This window comes from Schistocerca gregaria, chromosome 3 (genome assembly GCF_023897955.1).
Source record: "Schistocerca gregaria isolate iqSchGreg1 chromosome 3, iqSchGreg1.2, whole genome shotgun sequence".
Lineage (NCBI taxonomy): Eukaryota > Metazoa > Arthropoda > Insecta > Orthoptera > Acrididae > Schistocerca > Schistocerca gregaria.
Genome location: NC_064922.1, coordinates 789,044,866 through 789,070,316, shown reverse-complemented (window position 1 = coordinate 789,070,316; position 25,451 = coordinate 789,044,866). Strand labels below are relative to the sequence as shown.

Genomic DNA, 25,451 nt, shown 5'->3' with positions numbered 1-25,451 from the left:
CCTGGAGAACCATTTTCACTTTCAAATTGTGTAATTTCTGTCACTGTTTAATTATTACACGTGTAACATGTAAGTGTGTGTGTACTCATGATGAAAAATTGAGAAATTCTCCTTACAAAAATTATATTTGTGAAGCTGTGCTAAAACAGGTTGTTTCAAATGCTAAATTCCGAAGTCACATGCATTGTATCAACACTGTTGGTCTTTATAAGAGTACTCTTCATTATTCAGTGACACCGGTCACGAGATTGATTTCATATACCGTTAGTTTTCACTTATCAGCTTGGACACTGTTTGCCTTAGCAAACATAACATGCTGGAAATCTACAATACACTTGCTCAACTAGTCTTGATTGAATAGTCTGCCATGATTAGAACTCGGAAAGATTTCAGATTTTACTTCATGAACAGTGGACAAACCGCTTAGAGGAGTTTATCAAATTATGTATTCTTCTGGAGACGAACTTCATACATAGCAATAACAAATCAGTCAACATTTGCCAGCTCACAAATGTGCCATATTCCAAAACACAGTCGTTTCCATATTTTGATGGAAATCAAATAGAAAGAAACTTCCACATGGGAAAAATATATTAAAAACAAAGATTCCAAGACTTACCAAGCGGGAAAGCGCCGGTAGACAGGCACAATAAATAAAACACACACACACACACACACACACACACACACACACACACAATTTTGATGAAAATCTTTAGAATGAATGTGAAGGTGCTGCTTGTTATCCCTGGTATAGCATCATCATACTTTGAAAGCAGAATCTTTAAGTTCTTGAAACCCTGTGAACTTTAATATCTGGCGTTTAGCATTTCATTAACAGTAAAAAAATTCCCTTTATTTCTAATAATATCATTAATGAAGGTATTCATTGTCAACTTTCTGCTATAAATTTATGCCATTTTTGAATTAGTTCACTGGAAGTCTAAGTTACAGAGTAACCATCCCAATGCTATAACATTCACCTATGAATAGGATATAATGATGCAGGGAGTTCTTTTATTTAAAAACTAGAACACAGAATTGATGTTCCACAATAATGTTTATTGTATAGTTTGTTGCGAACCAGCTCTTGGCTTTCTGTGCCATCTTCAAATAACTTAAAGGAAACTAACAGTCCACACAACATCTGTGAGAGTTTATAGTTGTGCAAATATTGTTTTGCAAGATGTGTGACCTTTTACAACTATATTTGCAAAGTGTGTATTGTCTTATGGTGTGAAAAATATTAACTGGCTGCTGCTAATTTAACAATAAAGCTTATCATTACATACTATGTTTGGATTCTGTGGTTGATGTTTATCGATACCCAGAATTTCAGGTAACGTTAGTTTTCTGGCAAGCGTGTTCAGAAAAGGTGGAATCTTTCTTTTTCAGTCTCCAGCTCCTTTAATGTTCAGTCAATCTAATTTTATGGCACCATCTGATTGACCTACATTAATTTTCTGTGCAAATTGCAGGGAAACACAAATTCTATTCTATTCTGAAGTTGGAATCTAGTCTTAACTATTTAAAAGAATGTGGGCAACAGTATTGCTATTGTAGGTAGACAGCTGGTCTATATTTCCTGGATTTTAGTTTGCTGGTATAAACTTGTGAAATCCAATGTACATATAGCTTGGTGGCCCATCTGTTGTCAGTTACTTACTGTCTTCTGAGGAGGATACAGAAGTGCTGTTATCCTCTGCCTCCTTTTTCATGTAAGTATATTATTAATTATGGTAGGATTAGAATCAGTACTGTATGCAGTTTCTTTCACTAATTTTCATTCATTTTCAACAGATGGTTTTGTCAGTAATACAGATAACAGGTGATGCACCGTAGAGATGAAGGCTACATGTTTTTGTTACGGAATTCTGGGAGTCGGCAGGTATCATTGTATCTTTAAAAGCTATTTTCCTGTATAGCTGTACTAACAATAAAACTGTAAAACCATTCTGCGTGTGTGTTTGAACACGCTTATCTTAAAAACTACTAGATGGATTTTATGGGGTTTTCACTGGTAATTTGAGTATAGCTTGGGGCAACATATAGGTTTTATTTCATTAAAATCAGATCATGGGGAGGAAAAAATACCATAATATAAAGTTTTAGGAATCTACTCAGCTTAGTAGTTTGGATGTTTACTTTAGTGGCAGCAGACAGTATAGTACACTGAAGAACCAATAGGTGGCACTGTCAGCTGAGTACTACACCAAAGAGTCAGTAGATGACACAGTAACATTCTTTCTTCCCCCTCACCCTTTTTTTACATCTAAGTGATAGAACGATTGTTCAAAGTTTGCCAGCGACAGAAGTAAGCACTACAATCTTATCTTTATGTATATAAACTAACATTGAATTTACTTGGCTGAGATGTAGGGATAAACTAATTGCAGTTTGTATATTACAATTAAAAGAAATTGCTTTGCTTCTTTCAATAGGTTTTATTTATATTTGTCTCATTGGCTTGGAAAAATGAATTTATTGAGGAAGTGACCCTATAAAGTTTCCATTTTTACCAATTGAGGTAGGGAACCCAAAAAGTAACAGTATGCAAAGGCCCTTCTTTAACTTCCTTTATGAAGCATTGGCTTAAATGTGTTTGCTTGCAAATTTCAATGCTAGGCTCTAAGGACTTGATTGATTCTCCTCCCAACTCCATTGTAAATTTAATTTTTCTGTTTTGAATTTAAATATTGGAAACATTTGTTTAATTATCTGATAGTATCTGTCCACAAGCACAGTATGTCATCCACATACTTGGACCAGTAGTGCATTTTAAAACTTAGGGGCTTTTTATCTAGAAATGTTTGTTCAAAATAATCCATAAAAATTTCAGCTGATAAGGGCACCATTGCGATGAGGATCATACTGACATTGCAGATTTGAATTGTGTAATTCTGTCATGCACTAAGTACAAAAGAGCACAAGAATTACTGGTTTCTATGGATTTCCCCCTAACTATAAGTGTTACCTCCTTACTCTACCAATTAAGTGTAAGTAAGTACAGTTGATAGCTGAATACCGTAAGCCCACATGGCTAAATTACTCTTATAGAGACAGACCAGTTAGAATAATACATTGTAACTGTGTGTTTGGGGGGGGGGGGGGGGGGCGGCACACATTTTAAATTAAGAACTTATATTTGAATATGATGAATCAAATTCTTGTTAATTTCTATGGTTTTTAAATTATGATAAGATACTCCGTATGAAAACACTGTAAAAATAGACTTGGACATAATGTAATCTCTTTAGTACATTGGTTGGCTAAAGCAAAGCTCACTCTATCATTTTATATCAAGTTAAAGTTTTTATGTTAAATTTGTAGTGATATGATTATTCCTAGCTGTTTGCTCCCTGTATGGTCAATGTTACCTGAAACTAAAACAAATAAATAGAAAAATAAAAATACTTGACTAACTTAAAGTGAAAGGAGTTGTAGATTGAAGAAGAAAGACTCCTCCACCTTTGCTGAACATGCTGTGAATGGATTGGGTGGTTATGGTATTAACTGTAGTGGTCTTCAGAGAGCAAATAAAGGTAGTAAACTAACATTAATTGAAATTCTGGGTATCAGTAAACACAGAATCCTGCCTTAATTCTTAATGATCAAATAGAGTTTCACTACTCACTCATGTTAAAGTAGCTGTAACCAGTTTTTTCTCACAATTAGATAACACACTTGTTGTAAATAGTATAATTGTTCATTACCCACCTTCCACTGTCTCCTATCTCCTCTGTGTCCCCTTCCTTGCCTTGTCAGTGTTTTATCCATATAATACGGTACTGTGCATTTTTATACTTTCATTCTTTAAGAATAATGTAATGCAAGGCTTATTTTAGCTTATTTGTATATTTTAATATTCTTGTGTTTTTCGTATAGGTATATAGTCATACCCTAGATGCAACTGCAATAGAGGGGTATCTGTTGAGAGGTCAGACAAACACATGGTTCTTGAAGATAAGCAACAGCCTTTCAGTAGTTGCAGGGGCAACAGTTTGGATGAATAATTGATCTGATTGTGTAATACCAATCACATCAGCCTTGGATATTGCGGACAGCTGAAAGCAATGGGAAACTACAGCCATAATTTTTTTTCAAGGGCATGCAGATCTTCTGTATGATTAAATAATGATGGCATCCGTGGGTAAAATATTCCGGAAGTAAAATAGTTCCGCATTCTGATCTTCAGGTGGGGACTACTCAGGAGGACGACATTATCAAGGGAATCAAAATTGGAGTTCCATAGATCAGAGCGTGGAATGTCAGATCCCATAATCGGGTAGGTAGGTTAGAAAATTTAAAAAGGGAAATAAAAAGGTTAAAGTTAGATATAGTGGGAATTAGTGAAGTTCGGTGGCAGGAGGAAGAGGATGTCTGGTCAGGTGAACAAAGGGTTAAAAATACAAAATCAAATAGGGGTAATGCAGGAGTAGGTTTAATAATGAATAAAGAAATTGGAACATGGGTAAGCTACTATGGACAGCATAGTGAACACATTATTGTAGCCAGGACAGACACGAAGCCCACACCCACCACATTAGTAAAAGTTTATATGCTAACTAGCTCGGCAGATGAGGAGGAGTTTGAGTAAATATATGAGGTAAAGGAAATTATTCAGATAGTTAAGGGAGACAAAAATTTAGTAGTCATGGGGGACTGGAATTCAGTAGTAGAAAAAGGAAGAGAAGGAAAAGTAGTAGGTAAGTGTGGTCTGGGGGAAAGAAATGAAAGAGGAAGCTGCCTTGTAGAATTTTACGCAGAGCCTAATGTAATCATAGCTAACACTTGGCTTAAGAATCATGAAAGAAGGCTGTATAGTGGAATAGACTTGGAGACACCAGAAGGTTTCAGATTGATTGTTAATGCTAGGACAGAGATTTAGGCACCAGGTTTTAAATTGTAAGAAATTTTTAGGGACAGATGTGGACTCTGACTACAATTTATTGGTTATGAACTGCAGATTAAAACTGAAGAAACTGCAAAAAGGCAGGAATTTAAGGCGATAGGACCTGGATAAAGTGAAAGAACCAGAGGTCGTAGGGAGTTTCAGAGAGAGCATTAGGAAATGGTTGACAAGAACAGGGGAAAGGAATACAGTAGAAGAAAAATGGGTAGCTTTGAGAGGTGAAATATTGAAGGCAGCAGAGGATCAAGTTGGTAAAAAGACGAGGGCTAGTAGAAATTCTTGGGTAACACAAGATATATTGAATTTAATCGATGAAAGTAGAAAATGCAGAAATGCAATAAATGAAGCAAAAGGAGTACAAACATCTAAAAAAATGAAATCGGCAGGAATTGCAAAATGGTAAGCAGGAATGGTTAGAGGACAAATGTAAGGATGTAGGAGCATATATCACTAGGGATAAAACAGATGATGCCTACAGGAAAATTAAAGAGACTCCTGGAAAAAGTCAAGAGATCAGATGGAAAACCAGTCCTAAGCAAAGAAGAGAGATCAGAAAGGTGGAAGGAGTATAAAGCGGGTCTATACACAGGAGATGAGGGCAATATTAGGGACATAAGAGGACATAGATGAAAATGAGAAGGGAGATATGATACTGTGTGAGTAATTTGACAAAGCACTGAATGACTTAAGTCAAAACAAGGCCTACGGAGTAGACAACATTCCGTTAGAGCTACTGATGGCCTTCACAGAGCCACCCATGAAAAAACTCTATCATCTAGTGAGCAAGATGTATGAGACAGAAATACCCTCAGACTTCAAGAAGAATATAATAATTCCAAAGAAAGCAGGTGCTGCAGATGTGAAAATTACTGAACCATCAGTTTAATAAGCCACAGTTGCAGAATACTACCATGAATCCTTTACAGAAGAATGGAAAAAATGGTAGAAGCTGACCTCGAGGAAAATCAGTTTGGATCCATAGAAATGTAGGGACATGTGAAGCAATATTGACCCTACGACTTATCTTGGAAGACAACTTAAGGAAAGGCAAACCTACATTTTTAGCATTTGTAGATGTAGGAAAAGGTTTTGACAGTGCTGACTGGAATACTCCTTCCAGATTCTGAAGGTGGCGTGTGTAAAATACAGGGAGCAAAAGGTTATTTACAATTTGTACAGAAACCAGATGGCAGTTACAAGAGTCGAGGAGCATGAAAGGGAAGCAGTGGTTGAGAAGGGAATGAGACAGTGTTGTAGCTTATCCCTGATGTTATTCAATCTGTATATTGAGCAAGCAGTAAAGGAAACAAAAGAAAAATTTGGAGTAGGAATTAAAGTCCATGGAGAAGAAATAAAAACTTTGAGGTTTGCTGAAGACATTGTAATTCTGTCAGAGGCAGCAAAGGACCTGGAAGAGCAATTGAATGGAATGGACAGTGTCTTGAAAGAAGGATATAACATGAACATCAACAAAAGCAAAACAAGGATAATGGAATGTTGTCTAACTAAATCAGGTGGCGCGGAGGGTATTAGATTAGGAAAAGAGACACTTAAAGTAGTAAATAAGTGATGCTATTTGGGAAGCAAAATAACTGACCATGGTTGCAGTAGAGAGTATATAAAATGTAAACTGGCTGTGGCAAGCAAAGCACTCCTGCAGAAGAGAAATTTGTTAACATCAAGTATAGATTTAAGTGTCAGGAAGTCTTTCTGGAAGTATTTGTATGAAGTGTAGCCATGTATGGAAGTGAAACATGGATGATAAACAGTGTAGGCGAGAAAATAGAAGCTTTTAAAATGTGGTGCTACAGAAGAATGCTGAAGATTAGATTGGAAGATCATGTAACTAATGAGGAGGTATTGAATAGAACTGGGGAGAAGAGAAATTTGTGGTACAACCTTACTAGAAGAAGGGACCAGTTGGTAGGGCACATCCTTAGGCATCAAGGAATTACCAATTTACTACTGGAGGGAAGTGTTGGTGGTAAAAATTGTAGAGGGAGACCAAGAGATGAGTACAGTAAGCAGATTCAGAAGGATGTAGGTTGCAGAAGTTACTTGGAGATGAAGAGGTTTGCACAAAAGTAGGAGCATGGAGAGCTGCAGCAAACCAGTCTTTGGACTGAAGACCATAACAACCACCACCATAAAAGGTTACAGAGCTTTCGAAAAGCAATCTTCATGTAGCTATGAACTCTTGCTGTAACTTGTGGACTATCTGTTTAATTTTAATTGTTGAGGAGGGCCTAAAAATCTGAAAGCCAGTTTATAAAAAATTATAAAATAAATATTGTTTTGAAATACATGCTGTGTCTTCCAGTTTTTAGTATGTCTGTTTCACCATGTGCTGATGGAATAGTCCACAAATATGTAAATATTGCATTAAATTTTAAACTTCAGCAATCCTCTATTGGAAGGAAGTTCACAATTTAATGACAGTCGGTAAAGTATTATATACCAAGTGAGCCAAGCAATTACATATACTGTTGTTGGTGCTATAATCTGTTCTGTGAAACTCCATTTTTGTGCAAATTTTTGTAGTGATGTGGTTTATTCCTGCATTATTTCTTGTTTATTTTGTTGAGTGGGTACTAAAGTAAACACTGTCTGAAGTTTAAGATTTATGGAGGTTACGTATTATGTTCTCTTTGAAAATGCACAGAAATGTGTCTATTTAAAAAAAATGTAACAATCCAGCTTTTTGTTACTATTTGTATCATGCAGACTGCTTTAGACAAGAAAATTTTTGTGGAATTTTCAAACTTTCTAGCATCATACAATTTTTCTTCTGTTTCAGCCTGTCTTCCTGAAGTTGGATCTAATTGCAAATGCAGGTATGATCTCATGTTGCACGTATCGTGATGCTGAATGTGAATCTCCACCATGCTTCGGACGTCCAGTTTTGTCTTTTGAGACCAATTCAAGCAATTCCAATTTCTGGCCTTCCAAGCACAACCTCAATGTCCAAAGAGCAAATACATATCTGGTGATAGAACCAAATCCTAACACTCATTTTCTTGCACTACCTCAATCTGCCCTTTTGCATGAACCATATACACCAGAAAGTGTTGACACCCCTTCATCGTCACCAGTTCCTTCATATATGGAACAAACCTTTGAGCCTCTGGATAAAAGACATCTGGATAATGTAGAATCCTCTGTGTGTCTAGATGTGGTTAAAAAAATAAATGAAAGTTTTATCTGTGATAAAGTATTCGATGATACACAAACTGATACTAATGTATATGAACCTGTAGCAGATTGCACACAAAGTACAAATTCAATTGTACCTGAGGAAGTTCATCATTGTACTCAATTAGATAACTTCAGAATAATACAAGAAGGAGCAGAGGGTGCTTTGTCACATGTTGCAACTGCAAAACATCCTGAATTAAGGCAAATGGATTATACACCATTGACACAAACAGGTGACTTATTTTCAGTCATTAAAAATAGTGTCAAAAGAAGTTATTCAACGAACAGTATGGAAAATGTTGGACAGAGTTTTGTAGAAACTAACATCGCTACATCATCTCAACAAATTTCAGAGCACGGACTGCGAAAATGCAGATGCTTCAGTGATTCATGGTCAAGAAAGGGAACTCCTCATGCTCCAATCAGTGTTCAACCAAAAATCCGTGTTCGATTGATCTCTGATTCAAGTTCTCATTCTGTACGCCTTCAAAGTCATCATAGTTCCTCTGATGAAGACTGGTTTGAGGAAGTTGCTAGTGATGATGAAACTAGTTATTCTCGTGAACATATTATGAATGTTGATTGCATTCTTTCTTCTGAAGCATTAAACCTTCCCAAGGAAACTGTCAATAGGAAACAAAATTATGCTGATCAGACAGAAACTGGAAATAAATGTTTATTTGTTGGCACCAAAGTCTCAGTACCTGTTGCATTGCATATGAGTAGTAGTCCATCAACCCTGCTTTCTTCTGTTGCTTGTGATGCAGTTGATGTAAATAATCCAAAATCAGAGATTTGTGGTTCTGTCCTCAGTTTACAGAAAGAACCAGATTTGCCAGTAGAGGCGCAGACAATTTCAACTACACTTAGATTATTAGACCAAGGGTTTCCTGATAAATATAACTCTGAGGGGAGTGGAAGGAGTATTAGTACTCCTCTTGAATCTCTTGATGTGCCTTCTTTTAGTAGGCAGCCATTGTTTGGTGATCCTCAGTTAATAGAAACTGATGCAAGCACAACAAGCACTAATCCATTTCAGTTTTTTTCAAAGAACTGTTGTATTAGGGGTAGCAAAAGTGATAGAAATCAAAGTGAAAGGGAGGAAAGAAAACAGGAAGGATGTTGTTGTTTACTCTAAACTGGTTTTCTGCTTGACTGTGGATGAACTGAATCTCTGACTATGCCAAAAAGGAATGAAACAGATTGAAAGTAGTTTGTTGAATTTTCTTGTAAGTAAAAGCTGGCAGTAGTTAAAACCAGTTGTTGCTTGTATATGTTATGTACTGGCAAAGTATGCAATATGTAACTCTTTGTGCATGCTGTTGTCCATGGTGTATTTATTTTTTATACTTTATATTATATGTATATATTTTCATTAAGACATGACACTGCACAGCTGTGTTAATATTCTCTGAGACTGATTATATTTACTGCAGTATTTATGACCAAATACAGAATGTCTGTTGTGTTGAAACTGTGAATTATGTATAACTAGTGACTCATCTAAAATAAAGAGAAATAAAACCTAATCCTTATTGAACAGGGTGCAAAACAGATTCAGGAAATAAATGAAATGTGAAGACACGATGATGATTATTGAAAGAATTAATCAGCAATCTAGTGAATCATTAGTGATGCACCATGAGAGTCAGTCACAAGCTTGATCTTTTATAAATATCTCACTCCTATGTGCATGCTGTGCTGATGCATGATTCAGTGCCCAAACCACTGTGTGTAATTATTTGTTAAAATATTCCCTGCCTTTGTAGCTTTTCTTCAGTATTGGATGAACTTGAAACATCAGCATAAGTTTATACTTGTAAAGAAGTTAACTTGTCTTGGGGTGAGTACTACAATAATGGAGAAATCCAAGTGGTCTCAGGTCTTCAGTTAGTTATTTGTATATTCAATGAATCAGGCTTCCAGTAGCTCATTATAATATTAAACTCATTTATTCAGTCACCAATTCAATGTAATCTCTAGATCCCATCATGATAGAAAATTTTAAGAAACTGGACTTGCTTAGATATACAAGAGCAACAGAGAAGTAGTTGTTATTAACTAAACATGTTAACAGTAAACTATCACTACACTGTTACATACTGTTTGTAGTTATAGAAGCTACATTTAAATTAGTAAAATAAAAAGTTACTAAATTTATCTCCTGTTGCTAATTTAATAGTTATGATGACATTCATATTTTTCAAATAATGTCAGTTATTTCCTTGTGTAGCAGTAAAAACCTATTTGCACTCAACATTATTACTCACAATGCAGCTACAGAACTCTTTTAATTCAAGAGTCTAGAAAACGCAATTTTTTTTTAGGAGCAGTTGCTATTAAAGTGGAGAGAATTTCTACATCATGCAAGACAATTAATTTATTTTTCTTTCATTCATACCTATTTCAGCACTTAATGTATTATCTTCAGATATTATTTTATAACTAGTGACCCACTTTGGCTTCACATGCGTAGCAAGTACCACTGAGTATCTACAACTGGGTAACTAATCTGGTGTAGTGGTAATTTTGTTTATGGGCCACTGCACAGAGTTATGACTGAAATTCAAAGAATATCATAAGCCACTTGCCGGGTGTGTGACTGCAGTGCCAGCATGGTGCAGTCAGCTCACTTGGAACAGAGTTGCCACTAGGTACAGCCACTTGCGCTCCATATGACTCCAGTGCCAGCCCTGTGCAATTTTCTGTGTGATCTTTTACCATAGCCTTAAACATTAACTCCATGCCAAAAAAATTGTGTTTCTATCAGCTTGATATCTGATAGGTCCTGCAGCTCGATATCTGATAGGTCCTGCAGCTCGATATCTGATAGGTCCTGCAGCTCAATATCTGATATGTCCTGCAACACAAGTTGTTTAAGAAGTCAGCAGTAGTTTGTGCCAGCCTTACAAAAGCGATAGCTTGTGGTGACCTGGTGATGCAGTTGGGTAGCCTTATGGCTGCCCATGAACCTTCCTCGTGAATCAGTCTTATCTATTAGTGACAACTGTATCCCTACAGTAGAGCTTGAGATTAGCATTCACATGCAAACAGAAAAACATGGTGGAGGATGCCTGAGAGGAATGACAGGAACAATCATTTGAAGCAAAGAAGTCTAGTAAACATGGGCTCTAAAATGTACACTTTAAGAGCTATGAACAATTGCTTGTGAAACACATCTCTTCTACTGAACAAATTTTGCATTTTAGAGCCCAGGTTTATTAGACAAATGTCCCTCATGAATCAGGTAGTGAAACTGTATCAGAATCCCTACAGTAGCCCGTGCGATTAGGCAAATCGCAATGGAGGTCTTCAGTTTATATAAGTATAGATAGGTAGGTAAGAAGAAGAAAAAGAAGAAGAATTATTCTGCATCACATAATCATATCATTTATTTAGTGCTAGTGATGATATATATGTCATATGCTTGTCATAGCTTCCTGGTGATTTGAGACATCATACTGATGGTGATAACACTGAAAAAGAGAGCACATAAAATTCTGAACCCTTTATGGGTGGAAGAAAAATACACTAATTGTGTCTCATATAGAGAGAAATTCTCTTCAGTTTTCCTTTGCAAGCGTGTAATTTAAGAATAGTATCAAAAGATGACTTTTACTTCTAAATATTATTAAGGATAGTAGGTTTCAAATTTTCTTGTTTTATATATGATGAAACTTCATTAAACAATGGAAACTCCAGTTTGAGATATCAACATTGTTTAGATAGATTGCCACTCACTGTAAAGATGACCCATTGAGTTGGAGACAGACTATTAACATGTTATTGGCTTTACACCAAGGCCTTCTTGAGCAAAGAAAACTCACACATATATTTACACAAGCAAACTTACCAAAATTGTAGCAGCAAGAAGAAAAGTATTGTAATTAAAGCTGAGTGGCTCTCATTGCTATCCTAAAACAAGGTGAGTAGGAAGACTTGGTGGTGACACTGCTCTGTTAAAAATTTGGTTAATAGGCGTGATTCAGTAAGATTTATTTTCATAGTTATGTTAAAATTGTCCGTCCTTAATGGGAAATAAATTTCATTTGACTAGTTGTTGTTCTTAGTTTAATAATGCTTGAGATTATTTATCCTTAAAGGAGTGTTTTATTTGTTGTGGATAATAAGTATTAGTAGTTTTTTCAATATATGCTGATTAAAATATGATTGTTTTATTCTTATAAACACTGATTAAGACTTCTAGAGTATTATGTTTTACATACATAATGAATCACACATGTAAAAGGCCAACACTTTGCTTTACATTCACAGAGAAAACATATTATCTTTAAATCAAGGGACACACACAAATCCCAATGCAACAATACTTGACAAAAATGACTGGACAGACATAATACTGGTTCACTGCTAACAGTTTCAGACTTACTCTCACAAAGACTCATATAATTGAATAAAATAAAGAGAGAGAGAAAGTGAATGGTAAATGGATTATGTGACTATAGTGGTCAAACGCTTAGCACTAAGGTTCCAACCATAAAAGAAGCACTGGGTTAAACAAAACCATAATCAATGACTCAGCTATAATGTTTTGTGAAAGTCTTTTGGCTCTGGGAGCAGGAAGTTAAGAAGAAAACATTACTCTTGAGAGATGTGAGCAGTGGGTTAAAAAGAGTAGGATGAAGAGCTTTTTTAAAAAAAAAAAAAAAAAAAAAAAAAAAAAAAAAAAAAAATCTTGGGAATAGTTAGAAAAAAATTACACAAAATTTGTTAGAGACTGATTCACATGTTGGCACGAACCAACATCTGCTCTTTTCTTTAGAATATCAGTATTAAATCTGCTTCATCTGAACCTTCAAAATTTAATGGGCAACCTTCCTGCATATTGCCTCCATCTCTCTGATATCACCAAAAAATCCTCTGTGCAGATTCAGATTCTTTATTGCCATTGGCCACATACAGTAGAATAGGCTTTTACAATGATAGTAAGGTACAAATATTGATCACATTACATGTAAAAATTAAATATCTTATATACCACTACAATCTTAATTATTAATATCAATATTGTCAATATCATAGAACTCTTTTATATGATAACATGGGTTTTTTGCTAGCCAGTCATATAATTTTGTTTTGAACGTTTTAAAAGGCAAGGATCGAGCGGCAAGAGGAAATTTGTTAATAATTTTGAGGGCATTTACTTTATGGGAGTTCCTGTTATTGCTAGCCTGTGCCTTGGAATGTCAATATTTGCCTTACTTCTAGTATCGTGCATGTGAATTGTTTCCCTGATGATACATTCTTTAATGTTATTCCTGACAAAGAGTGCAGCCTCATAGATATACAGATTCACCACTGTTAGTAACCTAAGCCTGGTAAAAAGAGGGCGACAGTGTTCTACAGGACCAGCATTACACATTATACGAACACTTTTTTTTTTGGACTTTTAAGATGTTACTGATATGAGGAGAATGTCCCCATATGAGTAGGCCATATGATATATGTGACTGAAAGAGTCCAAAATATGCTACACGGAGATAATTATTATTGACCATATCTCTCAGTTTCCACATGAGGTAGGTCACTCTTGAGATTTTTTTGCAGATTTGGCTTATATGCTCTTCCCAAGTTAGTTTGGCATCAATATGTATTCCTAAGAGCTTGACACTTTTATTTTCTATATTTTTAGATAATCCTAACAGAAGCTTTTGGGTTTTGTCTGGATTACATACAAGTTTATTGGCTGCAAACCATTTTAATGCAGAGTCAAGAGTTTCTTGTGTAATCTTATCAAGGGTTGGGATGTCATGGTGTGAAGTAAGCAGGGTTGTATCATCTGCATAGCAAATTACAGACTGTGATACAGAATGGGGCAGGTCATTGATAGCCACAATGAAAAAGGAGGGGCCAAGGACAGAGCCCTGTGGCACACCTGTACCAATTTCTACTAAGGGGGAATGCTCATTTCTAATTGAGACAAACTGTCTTCTGTTGATCAAATAGGAAGAAATTATTGCTAATGAAGATTTTTGTATACCATAATACTCCAGTTTTGTTAATAATATGTTCAAAGGAATGCAATCAAAAGCTTTACTTAGATCACATAATACAAGTGACATCATCTTGTTATTTTCAAAGGCCGTTAAAGTCTGATCAACAATTTCCAGAACAGCTGCAGTGGTATTTTTACCTGGTCTAAATCCATATTGATTGTTGCAAAGCAGATCATGCTTTTCAAAATAACTGCTTAATTGAAAGTACATGAGTGATTCAATTATTTTTGAAAATATTGGCACAATAGATACGGCTCGGTAGTTTTGGGGGAGTTGTTTATCACCCTTTTTGAATACGGGGATAATTTTAGAGATTTTTAGTAAATCTGGGAAAACTCCATTCTCTAAACATCTGTTAAAAATAGAGCTTAGTGGCTTACTTATGAGATGGACTGTTCTTTTAACAACATAATTGGACATCCAGTAACAGTCCATACATTTGGAATTCGATAGTTTAGCAACAGTTTTATAGACTTGATCAGGCGTGATATTGTTCCAGTGAAACAAAGGTCCCTCAGACAGCTGGGGACCTATGCACCAATCTCCAGTAGTAACTCAATTTTTATGATTGTCATCTGTTACCAAATGTCTTTGGTCTGCTTCTCTAATGTTAAATGGGAATTATCCAGATACACTGATAACCTTGCTAGAACCTTTACGGGCAGACAACATCCAGCCCAGTTACCCCAGATACAAACTCCCAGCAACATTTTTCCCTCAAACCAGTTGTCACTGGGAAACCATCTGCAGGCCAACATTACCCTTATCACACAGGCCTTGAAAATCTCAATCACATCCTTCACCACTGCTTATTACTTCCCTTTGGGTGACTGTAGGGGAATTAGACTTGGCTGTATTTTGTGCCAAGAGAAATTTTGTCTCTTTATCTGGTCAGCATTGAACTTCATATTCAATTAACTGATCATACTTTTCTGTTTGTGTCTAGAAGCAATATGCATGTCATATCAAATGCAGTGCACTCTTTTGATACAATGGAAAAGACATGACCGTCATCGAGTGGCTGTACTTCACTTATGTATCTCCATGTCTTGAGCAGTTTTATCAAACTAGCACCTTTGTGAAGTATTGCAATAGGAAGACTGTTGTTGTTGTTGTTGTTGTTGTTGTTGTGGTCTTCAGTCCTGAGACTGGTTTGATGCAGCTCTCCATGCTACTCTATCCTGTGCAAGCTTCTTCATCTCCCAGTACCTACTGCAACCTACATCCTTCTTAATCTGTTTAGTGTCTTCATCTCTTGGTCTCCCTCTACGATTTTTACCCTCCACGCTGCCCTCCAATACTAAATTGGTGATCCCTTGATCCCTCAGAATATGTCCTACCCAGCAATCCCTTCTCCTAGTCAAGTTGTGCCACAAATTTCTCTTATTCCTAATCCTATTCAATACCTCCTCATTAGTTATGTGATCTACCCATCAGATCTTCAGCATTCTTCTGAAGCAACACATTTCGAAAGCTTCTATTCTCTTCTAGTCCAAACCATTTATCGTCCATGTTTCACTTCCATACGTGGCAACACTCCATACAAATACTTTCAGAAACGACTTCCTGACACTTAAATCTATACTCGATGTTAACAAATTTCTCTTCTTCAGAATTGCTTTCCTTTCCATTGCCAGCAAGAACATTAATGAAACAAACTTGAATGGTTTTGTTTAAGGAAGAATATTAATGAAACAAAACCATTCAAGTTCATCCTTTTTCGCTATAATCTTACATGTGGAAGTTGGGGGGTGCCAAACTGTCACATTGGGTGACTATGGAAAGTTCAAAATTCATGTCCCTTAGTTTTTTCAATTTCAAAGCATTAGGGCAGGTATAATTTTCACAGTGAATGATAGTATCGTCCTTTTCTCCAGATCTCTCCCCGTGTATTTCTTTCATCCAGTTGTCATGAAGACACACATGTATTCATAAGTGATTTTACAGTAAATGTTTGCAGAGTAATGAGTAAAAAGAATAAATCTTATCCCAAAAAATGGCCATAATCTTTTTGGCAAATAAAATTAAGTTTGGAAGTGAAGTACTGGTAGAAGTAAAGCTAAGGGAACAGTCCGTCAGTCGTGCTTGGATAGCTCAAGTCAATAGAGCACTTACCTACCGAAGGCAAAGGTCCCGAAGTTGAATCTTAGTCGGACACTCACTTTTAATCTACAAGGAAGTTTCAAATAAAATTAACTTTGTCTTTTTGGTTGTGACACCATCAACTTCAGGACTCATTCTCCATTCCTGGTATAAAATGGTGGGCATGTATAATTCACAGTTACAAATCACTGACAAATATGCAGAAAAGTGTAGTTTTTCCTTTGGTTTTGGTCTGCATTTAACAAGTAGTGCACCCATCTTATCCAAAGATTTCTCGTAGTTAATTCTCCCTACAAATTATAACTTACATACATACTTTGAAAAAAAGTTGTGCATCACCTCGGTTCCGAGAGTTCCAGAACCTGTACAGAAAATTGGAACAGATATCAACATAAACATCATTTCTGCCGTTTTTATTACTCATGAAAACCACACGTTGCATGTTGTACCACCATACAGTGAGATCTTCAGAGGTGGTGGTCCAGACTGCTGAACACATCGGTACCTCTAATTCCCAGTAGCACGTCCTACATTGATGCATGCCTGTATTCATCGTGCCATACTCTCTACAAGTTCATCAAGGCACTGTTGGTTCAGATTGTTCCGCTCTTCAACGGCAGTTCAGCTTAGATCCCTCAGAGTAGTTGGTGGGCCACGCCGTCCCTAAACAGCCCTTGTCCATCTATCCCAGGCATGCTCGATAGGGATCATGTATGGTAAACATGCTGGCCACTCTAGTCGAGTGATGTCATTATCCTGAAGGAAGTCATTCACAAAACGTGCACGATGGGGGCACGAATTGTATTCCATGAAGACAAACGCCTGACAACGTGCTGCCGATATGGTTGCACTACTGGTCTGAGGATGCCATTCACGTATCAGACAGCCATTACAGCACTCTCCATGATCGCCAACAGCATACGTCGGCCCCACATAATGCCACCCCAAAACAGCTTCTGATTAAAGGCATATGCAACACTCATCAGTGAAGAGAACGTGATGCCAATCCTGAGTGGTCCATTCGGCATGTTGTTGGGCCCATCTGTACCGTGCTGCATGATGTTGTGGTTGCTAAGTTGGACCTCGCCCTGGACGTCTGGAGTGTAACTGTGCATTATGCAGCCTCTTGTGCACAGTTTGAGACGTAAGACGACATCCAGTGGCTGCACGAAAAGCATTTTTCAACATAGTGGTGTTGCTGTCAGGATTCCTCTGAGCCATAATCCGTAGGTCGTGGTCATCCACTGCATTAGTAGCCCTTGGGCAGCCTGAGTGAGGCATGTCATCAACAGTTCCTGTTTCTCTGTATCTCTTTCATGTCCGAATAACATTGCTTTGGTTCACTCCGAGACGCCTTGACTCTTCCCTTGTTGAGAACCCATCCTGGCACAAAGTAACAATGCAGATGCAATCGGACCACAGTATTGACCATTTAGGCGCGGTTGAACACACAACAGCAGTCGTGTACCTCCTTCCTGGTAGAATGACTGAAACTGATCGGCTGTCTGACCCCCTCCGTCTAATAGGCACTGCTCATGTGTGGTTGTTTACACATTTGTGCGGGTTTAGTGACATCTTTGAATAGTCAAAGGAACTGTGGCTGTGATACAATCTCCACAGTCAACATCTGTCTTCAGGAGTTCTGGGAACTGGGGTGATGCAAAACTTTTTTTGATGTGTGTTTTTGTTTGTATATTATTTAGAAGTGGAGGACCACTCACCGAAGAGTAAAAAATCTAGCAAGTTTTCCTTCACATTTGTGTGTACCTGTCTATGCCTCAGTGCATCTGGTATTCTGTGAGTAGTCTCTCTTACTTCGAGAAATATTGACATGTTGATTCCGCAATGCTTCTGCTATTCAGTGTGTGGTCTCTTTTACTTCTAAAACATTTCCATTCTACCAGGACTATACCGCATAGTTTTACTTAGTCATTTGATATGTGTGTGGCATCAGCTATTTCATACTGTTGTAATTGGAATAACATAAAGTGTGTCTTCTCAAAGTTTGCAGCTGTTATTACAGTTTTAAGATGTTGCAACAATCACTAACTGACTGGAGTTCAGCAGCTATTGCATAGATGCTTCATTTAAACCAGTTCTCTTCTCAGCATGCAGTTACAGATCTCAGGGGATCTGGGGCAGTCTATTACAAGCAAGAACTTAGTGATTCTGATCTAGCCTCAGAGCAGCCTCCTTCCTGGCCTTAGATTCTTATTAACATCCCTTACAGAGATGTTTATTCAGTAAGGGCGAGAGACTTACTTTCTACATTTCAGTGAATGAATTTGCAGTGTACACTTGACTGCCAATTTTATTAAAATTCATTGTTTCATTCTGATATTCCACATAATACATGAAGTGAAAGTTAATGCATTAACATACTGCCATGAGGCCACCCCAGACACAACAGAGGTTCACACCTAACAATTTGTTCCACAGCAGCCACATGCTCCACTCTGGTTAGTACAGTATGTCTCTCAATGATGGGTAAAGTTACAAAAAATGAAGTTCAAAACAGTGAACAAGATATAGGTACCTGACTTTTTGTTCACCGGCATCAACTCGGTTAAGAAATACAAATTAATGCACAGTACTGCACTATAAAATGTACTAAAGAGAGTGGTGCATGTAGCTGCCGGCAGGCACATGATGTTACTTGTGAATCTCTACCGTGTCTGCCAGCAATCTTATGGCAGTCAACATGTAAGGAGACTTCAATGTCTGCACAAATGGTTGTCTCCATTTAATAAAAAATCTTGTTAATAACAGAGTAAGTGTGGCAGGCATAAATTCTGTATGTTTCATTTGTATGTGGATGCGAGTGAGAGCTAGACAGGCTAGCAATTATCACAAAAGTGTCTCCACCAGACGCAGTAATTCTGCAAGCAAAATTAAAACCAAAGTTTTCAATCTCATGATTAAGAAATCGTTCATGCAGGTGAATCGTACGAACACCCCACCATTTGACTGTCATACAGGCTTCCGTATAGTGGATATAGTAATAGGCATACCTGGAATAGGGAAGTAACTGAAACAGTTAGAAACGAAAGTCACCAGGTCCAGATTGAATCCTAGTTCAGTTTTACAGAGTACGCTATGGCATTGTCTCCTTATTTAGCTTGTATTTATTGCAAATCTGTCGCCCAGTGCAATTTCCCAAGCAACTGGAAAAAAGCACATGTGACACAAGGGTATAAGAAGGGTAAAAGAATGGACCTGCAAAATTACAGACCAAAATACTTAACATCGATTTGCAGCAGTATTCTTGAAGACATACTCATTTCAAAAATATTAAATTTCCTTGAGACACAAGAGCTTCTGTCCATAAATCAGCACAGATTTAGGAAGCATCACTTGTGATCTTTTCTCGTGTGATAGTTTGTGAACCATGCAACAGGTGCATTCCATATCCCCAGATTTCTGGAAAACATTTGACGCTGTGCCCCTTTGTAAAATGTAGGGAATAGGTTCCCATATGTGTGAGTGCTTTAAAGACATCCTAAGAAACAGCAAGTAAGTACATTGTCCTCGACGGCAAGTGTTTATCAGAGACAAGGGTATCATCAGGACTGCCCCAAGGGAAGTGCAATATAACTCCTCTTATTCTTTATATACATAAATGATGTGGTGGACTGGGTAAGCAGCAAATTGTGACTGTTTTCTGATGATGCTGGACACAGGGTGTCATCATTGAGTGGCTCTAGGAGGATACAAGATGACTTAGTCACAATTTTTAGTTGGTGTGATAAATGAAAGCTTGCTCTAAAGGTAGATAAATGTAAAAGTTAATGCAGATGAGGAGGAAAATGTCCTGTAATGTTCTAATACAGCAATAGTAGTGTACTGCTTGACATAGTCACATTGATTAAATATCTAAATGTGGCATCACAAAACGATATGAGGTGGAGCGAGCACATACAGAAAGTAGTAGAGAAGGCAAATGATCAACTTTGGTTCATTGGGAAAGGTTTAGGAATGTGTGGTTCATCTGTAAAGGAGACCATGTATGCAACACTAGGGCATCCCATTCTTGATTACTGCCCACCAGCTCATATCAGATCAATTGTGTGATTGGATTGAGGAGTTCCTAGATAACAGAACGCAGCATGTCATTCTCAATGGAGAGAAGTCTTCCGAAGTAAGAGTGATTTCAGGTGTGCCGCAGGGGAGTGTCATAGGACCGTTGCTATTCACAATATACATAAATGACATGGTGGATGACATCGGAAGTTCACTGAGGCTTTTTGCGGATGATACTGTGGTGTATCGAGAGGTTGCAACAATGGAAAATTGTACTGAAATGCAGGAGGATCTGCAGCGAATTGACGCATGGTGCACGGAATGGCAATTGAATCTCAATGTAGACAAGTGTAATGTGATGCGAATACATAGAAAGATAGGTCCCTTATCATTTAGCTACAAAATAGCAGGTCAGCAACTGGATGCAGTTAATTCCATAAATTATCTGGGAGTACGCATTAGGAGTGATTTAAAATGGAATGATCATATAAAGTTGAGCGTCGGTAAAGCAGATGCCAGACTGAGATTCATTGGAAGAATCCTAAGGAAATGCAATCCGACGACAAAGGAAGTAGGTTACAGTACGCTTGTTCGCCCACTGCTTGAATACTGCTCAGCAGTGTGGGATCCACACCAGAGAGGGTTGATAGAAGAGATAGAGAAGATCCAACGGAGAGCAGCGCGCTTCGTTACAGGATCATTTAGTAATTGCGAAAGCGTTACGGAGATGATAGGTAAACTCCAGTGGAAGACTCTGCAGGAGAGACGCTCAGTAGCTCGGTACAGGCTTTTGTTAAAGTTCCGAGAACGTACCTTCACCGAAGAGTCAAGCAGTATATTGCTCCTTCCTACGTATATCTCGCGAAGAGACCATGAGGATAAAATCAGAGAGATTAGAGCCCACACAGAAGCATACCGACAATCCTTCTTTCCACGTACAATACGAGACTGGAATAGAAGGGAGAACCGATAGAGGTACTCAGGGTACACTCCGCCACACACCGTCAGGTGGCTTGCGGAGTATGGATGTAGATGTAGATGTAGATATAGATATTAAAGGATGACGATGTCACAGTTCAGAGGCATGCTGTTAGATTTGTTACTGGTAGGTTCAACCAAAATGTGAGTGTTATGGTGATGCTTTGTGAACTCAAATGGGAATCCCTGGATGGAAGATGGTGTTCTTTTTGTGAGATGCTATTGAGGAAATTTAAAGAACCGACATTTCAAGTTGACTGCAAAACAATTCTACTGCTGCCAATGTACATTTTACATACGGTTCAAGAAGAAAATTAGGGTAAAATGAAAGGTTTATAGATGGTCACTTTTCCCTCACTTTATTCCTTGGTGTAACAGGTAAGAAAATGACTAGGAGTGTACAAGGTACCCTATGCCATGCACCATACAGTAGCTTGGAGAGTTTGATGTAAATGTAAAATGTAGATTGGAAATAGCAACAAAACTGTTTCTGAAAAAGAGACATTTGTTGACATCAGATGTAACAGTATGTGAAGGAAGTCTTTTTCTGAAGGTATTTGCGTGGAATCCCACCTTGTACGAATAAGAAAAAAGGAATTTGTGGCACAACTTGACTAAAAAAAAGTAATCTGTTGATAGGACACATCCTGGGTATCAAGAAATTGTCAGTCTAGTAATGGAAAGAAGTTTAGGGTGTAAAAACTGTGTAGAGAGATGAAGGCTTGAAAATAATTAACAGATCTAACTGGAGGTAGGTTGCAGTAACTATGTTTGTAGAGGATAGAATAGTGTGGAGAGGTGCATCAGACCATTCATTGGACTGAGGACCACAATGTCACAACCTGTCAGGTTCTATTCAGAATTTTTCAGTGAATTATCTCCACAGTTAAGTTCCTACCATTCTCTTAAGCAGAGAACTGTATTTCCAGTGGGAAACTCAGCCAGGCAAGTACTAAAGATCTTAAAAAAGTTCCAGATACTCACAAAACTAAAATGAAAAATGTTAGTATATTTCATCAAAATATTGGGGGATTGAAGAATAAAATTGATGAGCTTCTGCTTTGTTTAGAAGATATAGAAACTGAGAATGTAATAGATGTACTATGCCTGTCTGAGCATCACATTGTCACTGATATGCAAAAGGTTAGCATCAATGGGTACAAATTAGCTGCACATGTAAATAGAGATAATATGATGAGAGGAGGAGTTGCCATATATGTCAAAAGCTTCCACAGCGCAAAACATTTAGAAACTAAAAAATTTTGTGTAAAGCAACATATGGAAGCATGTGCCACTGAACTAAAGCTAAATGATGGCACTTTCATAATTGTAACAGTGTATAGATCCCCCTCAGGGAATTTCCAGCTATTTCTAGAAAACTTGGATGCTTTGTTGTGCTATCTGTTAGACAGGGGGAAGCAAATTATCATTTGTGGGGATTTCAATGTTGATTCCCTGAAAGAGTGTGATAGGAAGAATGACCTTGTAGTATTACTCAGTTCTTTCAATTGGAGCTCCGTCATTGATTTTCCTACTCGGATAACAAAGAACAGCAGGACATTGATAGATAACTTTTTTATAGACCAAGATAAGTTTATGGACATAAATGCTTATCCTGTTGAGAATGGTCTTTCAGATCATGGTGCACAGCTAGTTACAGTACATGGCATAGCTCCATGCAGTATATCAAATCAGAATTTCAAAGCAGTGCATTTAATTAACAATATAAATACTGCAAACTTTAGGGAAAGACTAAAGGAGCTAGACTGGGATGAAGTGTATATGGAACCCGATGCAAACTTGAAATATAACTTATTTCACGATACATTTTTAAGGGTATTTAAAAATTGTTTTCCCAAGAAAACAGTGAAACATAATTCCAAGAAAACATATAAAAAACCTTGGCTAACTAAAGGAATAAGAATATCTTGCAACCGTAAAAGAGAACTGTATCTAACAGCAAGAGGGAGTACTGACCCCGAAATTGTTCAATATTATAAAAACTATTGTGCAGTACTAAGAAAAGTTATTAAAAAATCCAGAAGCATGTGTATCATGTCTGAGATCAGTAACTCTGATAATAAAATTAAAGCAATTTGGAATATTATTACAAGGGAAACAGGGCAACCAAGAGCACAGGAAGACTTTAGTGCCATAAAACTGAATGACAAGTGTACTAACAAACAATCTGAAATTGGAAATATTTTCAATAATCATTTTTTAAATGTTGTGGAGAAAGTAGGATCTAGATCTTCACTAGAAGAGGCAAGGCTTCTAATAGAAGAGGCCATACCTGTGCAGTTTGAAACAACTGTATTTCCACGAACCTCTCCCTCTGAAATCAGTAAAATAATAAACTCACTGAAAAGTAAAAGCTCTTACGGAATTGATGGCATTTCCAGCAAGGTACTTAAAGCTTGTTCCCCACAGATAAGTAGGATTCTCAGCCACGTATGTAATACCTCTTTGGAGCAGGGTGTTTTCCCCGATAGACTGAAATATGCCATTGTAAAACCATTGCATAAAAAGGGGGATACACCGGATGTCAACAACTATTGCCCAATCTCTCTTCTGACAGCTCTATCAAAAAATTTTGAGAAAGTAATGTATTCAAGAGTAGCCTCCCATATATGTAAAAATAAAGTACTTACAAAATGTCAGTTTGGTTTTCAGAAAGGCTTTTCAACAGAAAATGCTATATACACTTTCACTGATCAAATATTAAATGCTCTGAATAACCGGACATCACCCACTGGTATTTTTTGTGATCTGTCAAAGGCCTTTGACTGTGTAAATCATGGAATTCTTTTAGATAAGCTAAATCATTATGGTTTGAGGGGGGCAGTGCACAAATGGTTTAATTCATACTTAACAGGAAGAATGCAGAAAGTTGAAATAAGTGGTTCATGTAATGTTAATACAACAGCTGATTCCTCAAACTGGGGGGCTATCAAGCACGGGGTCCCACAGGGTTTGGTCTTAGGTCCTTTATTGTTCTTGATATACATTAATGACTTACCATTCCATATTGATGAAGATGCAAAGTTAGTTCTTTTTGCTGATGATACAAGTATAGTAATAACATCCAAAAACCAAGAACTAAGTGATGTAATTGTAAATGATGTTTTTCACAAAATTATTAAGTGGTTCTCAGCAAACAGACTCTCTTTAAATTTTGATAAAACACAGTATATACAGTTCCGTACAGTAAATGGCACAACTCCAGTAATAAATATAGACTTTGAACAGAAGTCTGTAGCTAAGGTAGAATTTTCAAAATTTTTAGGTGTGTCCATTGATGAGAGGTTAAACTGGAAGCAACACATTGATGGTCTGCTGAAACGTCTGAGTTCGGCTACGTATGCTATTAGGGTTATTTCAAATTTAGGTGATAAGAATCTTAGTAAATTAGCTTACTATGCCTACTTTCATTCACTGCTTTCATATGGTATCATATTCTGGGGTAATTCATCGTTGAGCAGAAAAGTATTCATTGCTCAAAAACGTGTAATCAGAATAATTGCTGGAGCCCACCCACGGTCATCTTGCAGACATCTATTTAAGGATCTAGGGATCCTCACAGTATATATATATTCACTTGTGAAATTTGTTGTTAACAATCCAGCCCAGTTCAAAAGTAATAGCAGTGTGCATAGTTATAATACCAGGAGAAAGGATGATCTTCACTATGCAGGGTTAAATCTGACTTTGGCACAGAAGGGGGTAAATTATGCTGCCACAAAAGTCTTTCGTCACCTACCAAATAGCATCAAAAGCCTGACAGATAGTCAACCAACATTTAAAAATAAATTAAAAGAATTTCTAGATGACAACTCCTTCTACTCATTGGCTGAATTTTTAGATATAAATTAAGGGAGGGGAAAAAACTAACTTAAGCATTAGTGTCATGCAATATTTTGTGTAATGTAATATCTTGTACAGACATCTTTCATTAACCTGACATGTTCCACATCATTACGAAGTGTCGTATTCATGATCTATGAAACAAGTATTAATCTAATATAATCTATCTAATTGGACAGCTGAAGAATGAAGTGGAATTTCAGCCACAGAAGTATCATCCTATGTCACTTGCCTTTATTTGTAATGATATTTTACAAGATAATTTTTGTTCAAACATAGTAACTTACTTGAAACAAATTTATCCCTGTGATTGTTATCATTTTTGAGCACACTGAACATGTGAAACCCAACTCATTCTCTCA

At 37.1% G+C, this 25,451-nt stretch overlaps 1 protein-coding gene across 8 annotated transcripts in view; it reads left to right on the top strand.

Moving 5' to 3' along the window:
- The window catches only part of LOC126354250 (inositol polyphosphate-5-phosphatase A), a 311,452-nt gene that overhangs the window by 251,222 nt on the left and 34,779 nt on the right, over positions 1-25,451 (top strand). For 3 of the 8 annotated variants that reach the window (XM_050003765.1, XM_050003764.1, XM_050003766.1), the window contains one exon: positions 7,710-7,746. In XM_050003765.1, coding sequence (XP_049859722.1) covers positions 7,710-7,746 — 37 coding nt within the window. Of the gene's footprint in view, positions 1-1,769; positions 1,889-7,709; positions 10,212-25,451 lie in introns of those variants that run through there. The other 5 variants (XM_050003759.1, XM_050003760.1, XM_050003762.1 and 2 more) reach the window with 4 other exon arrangements.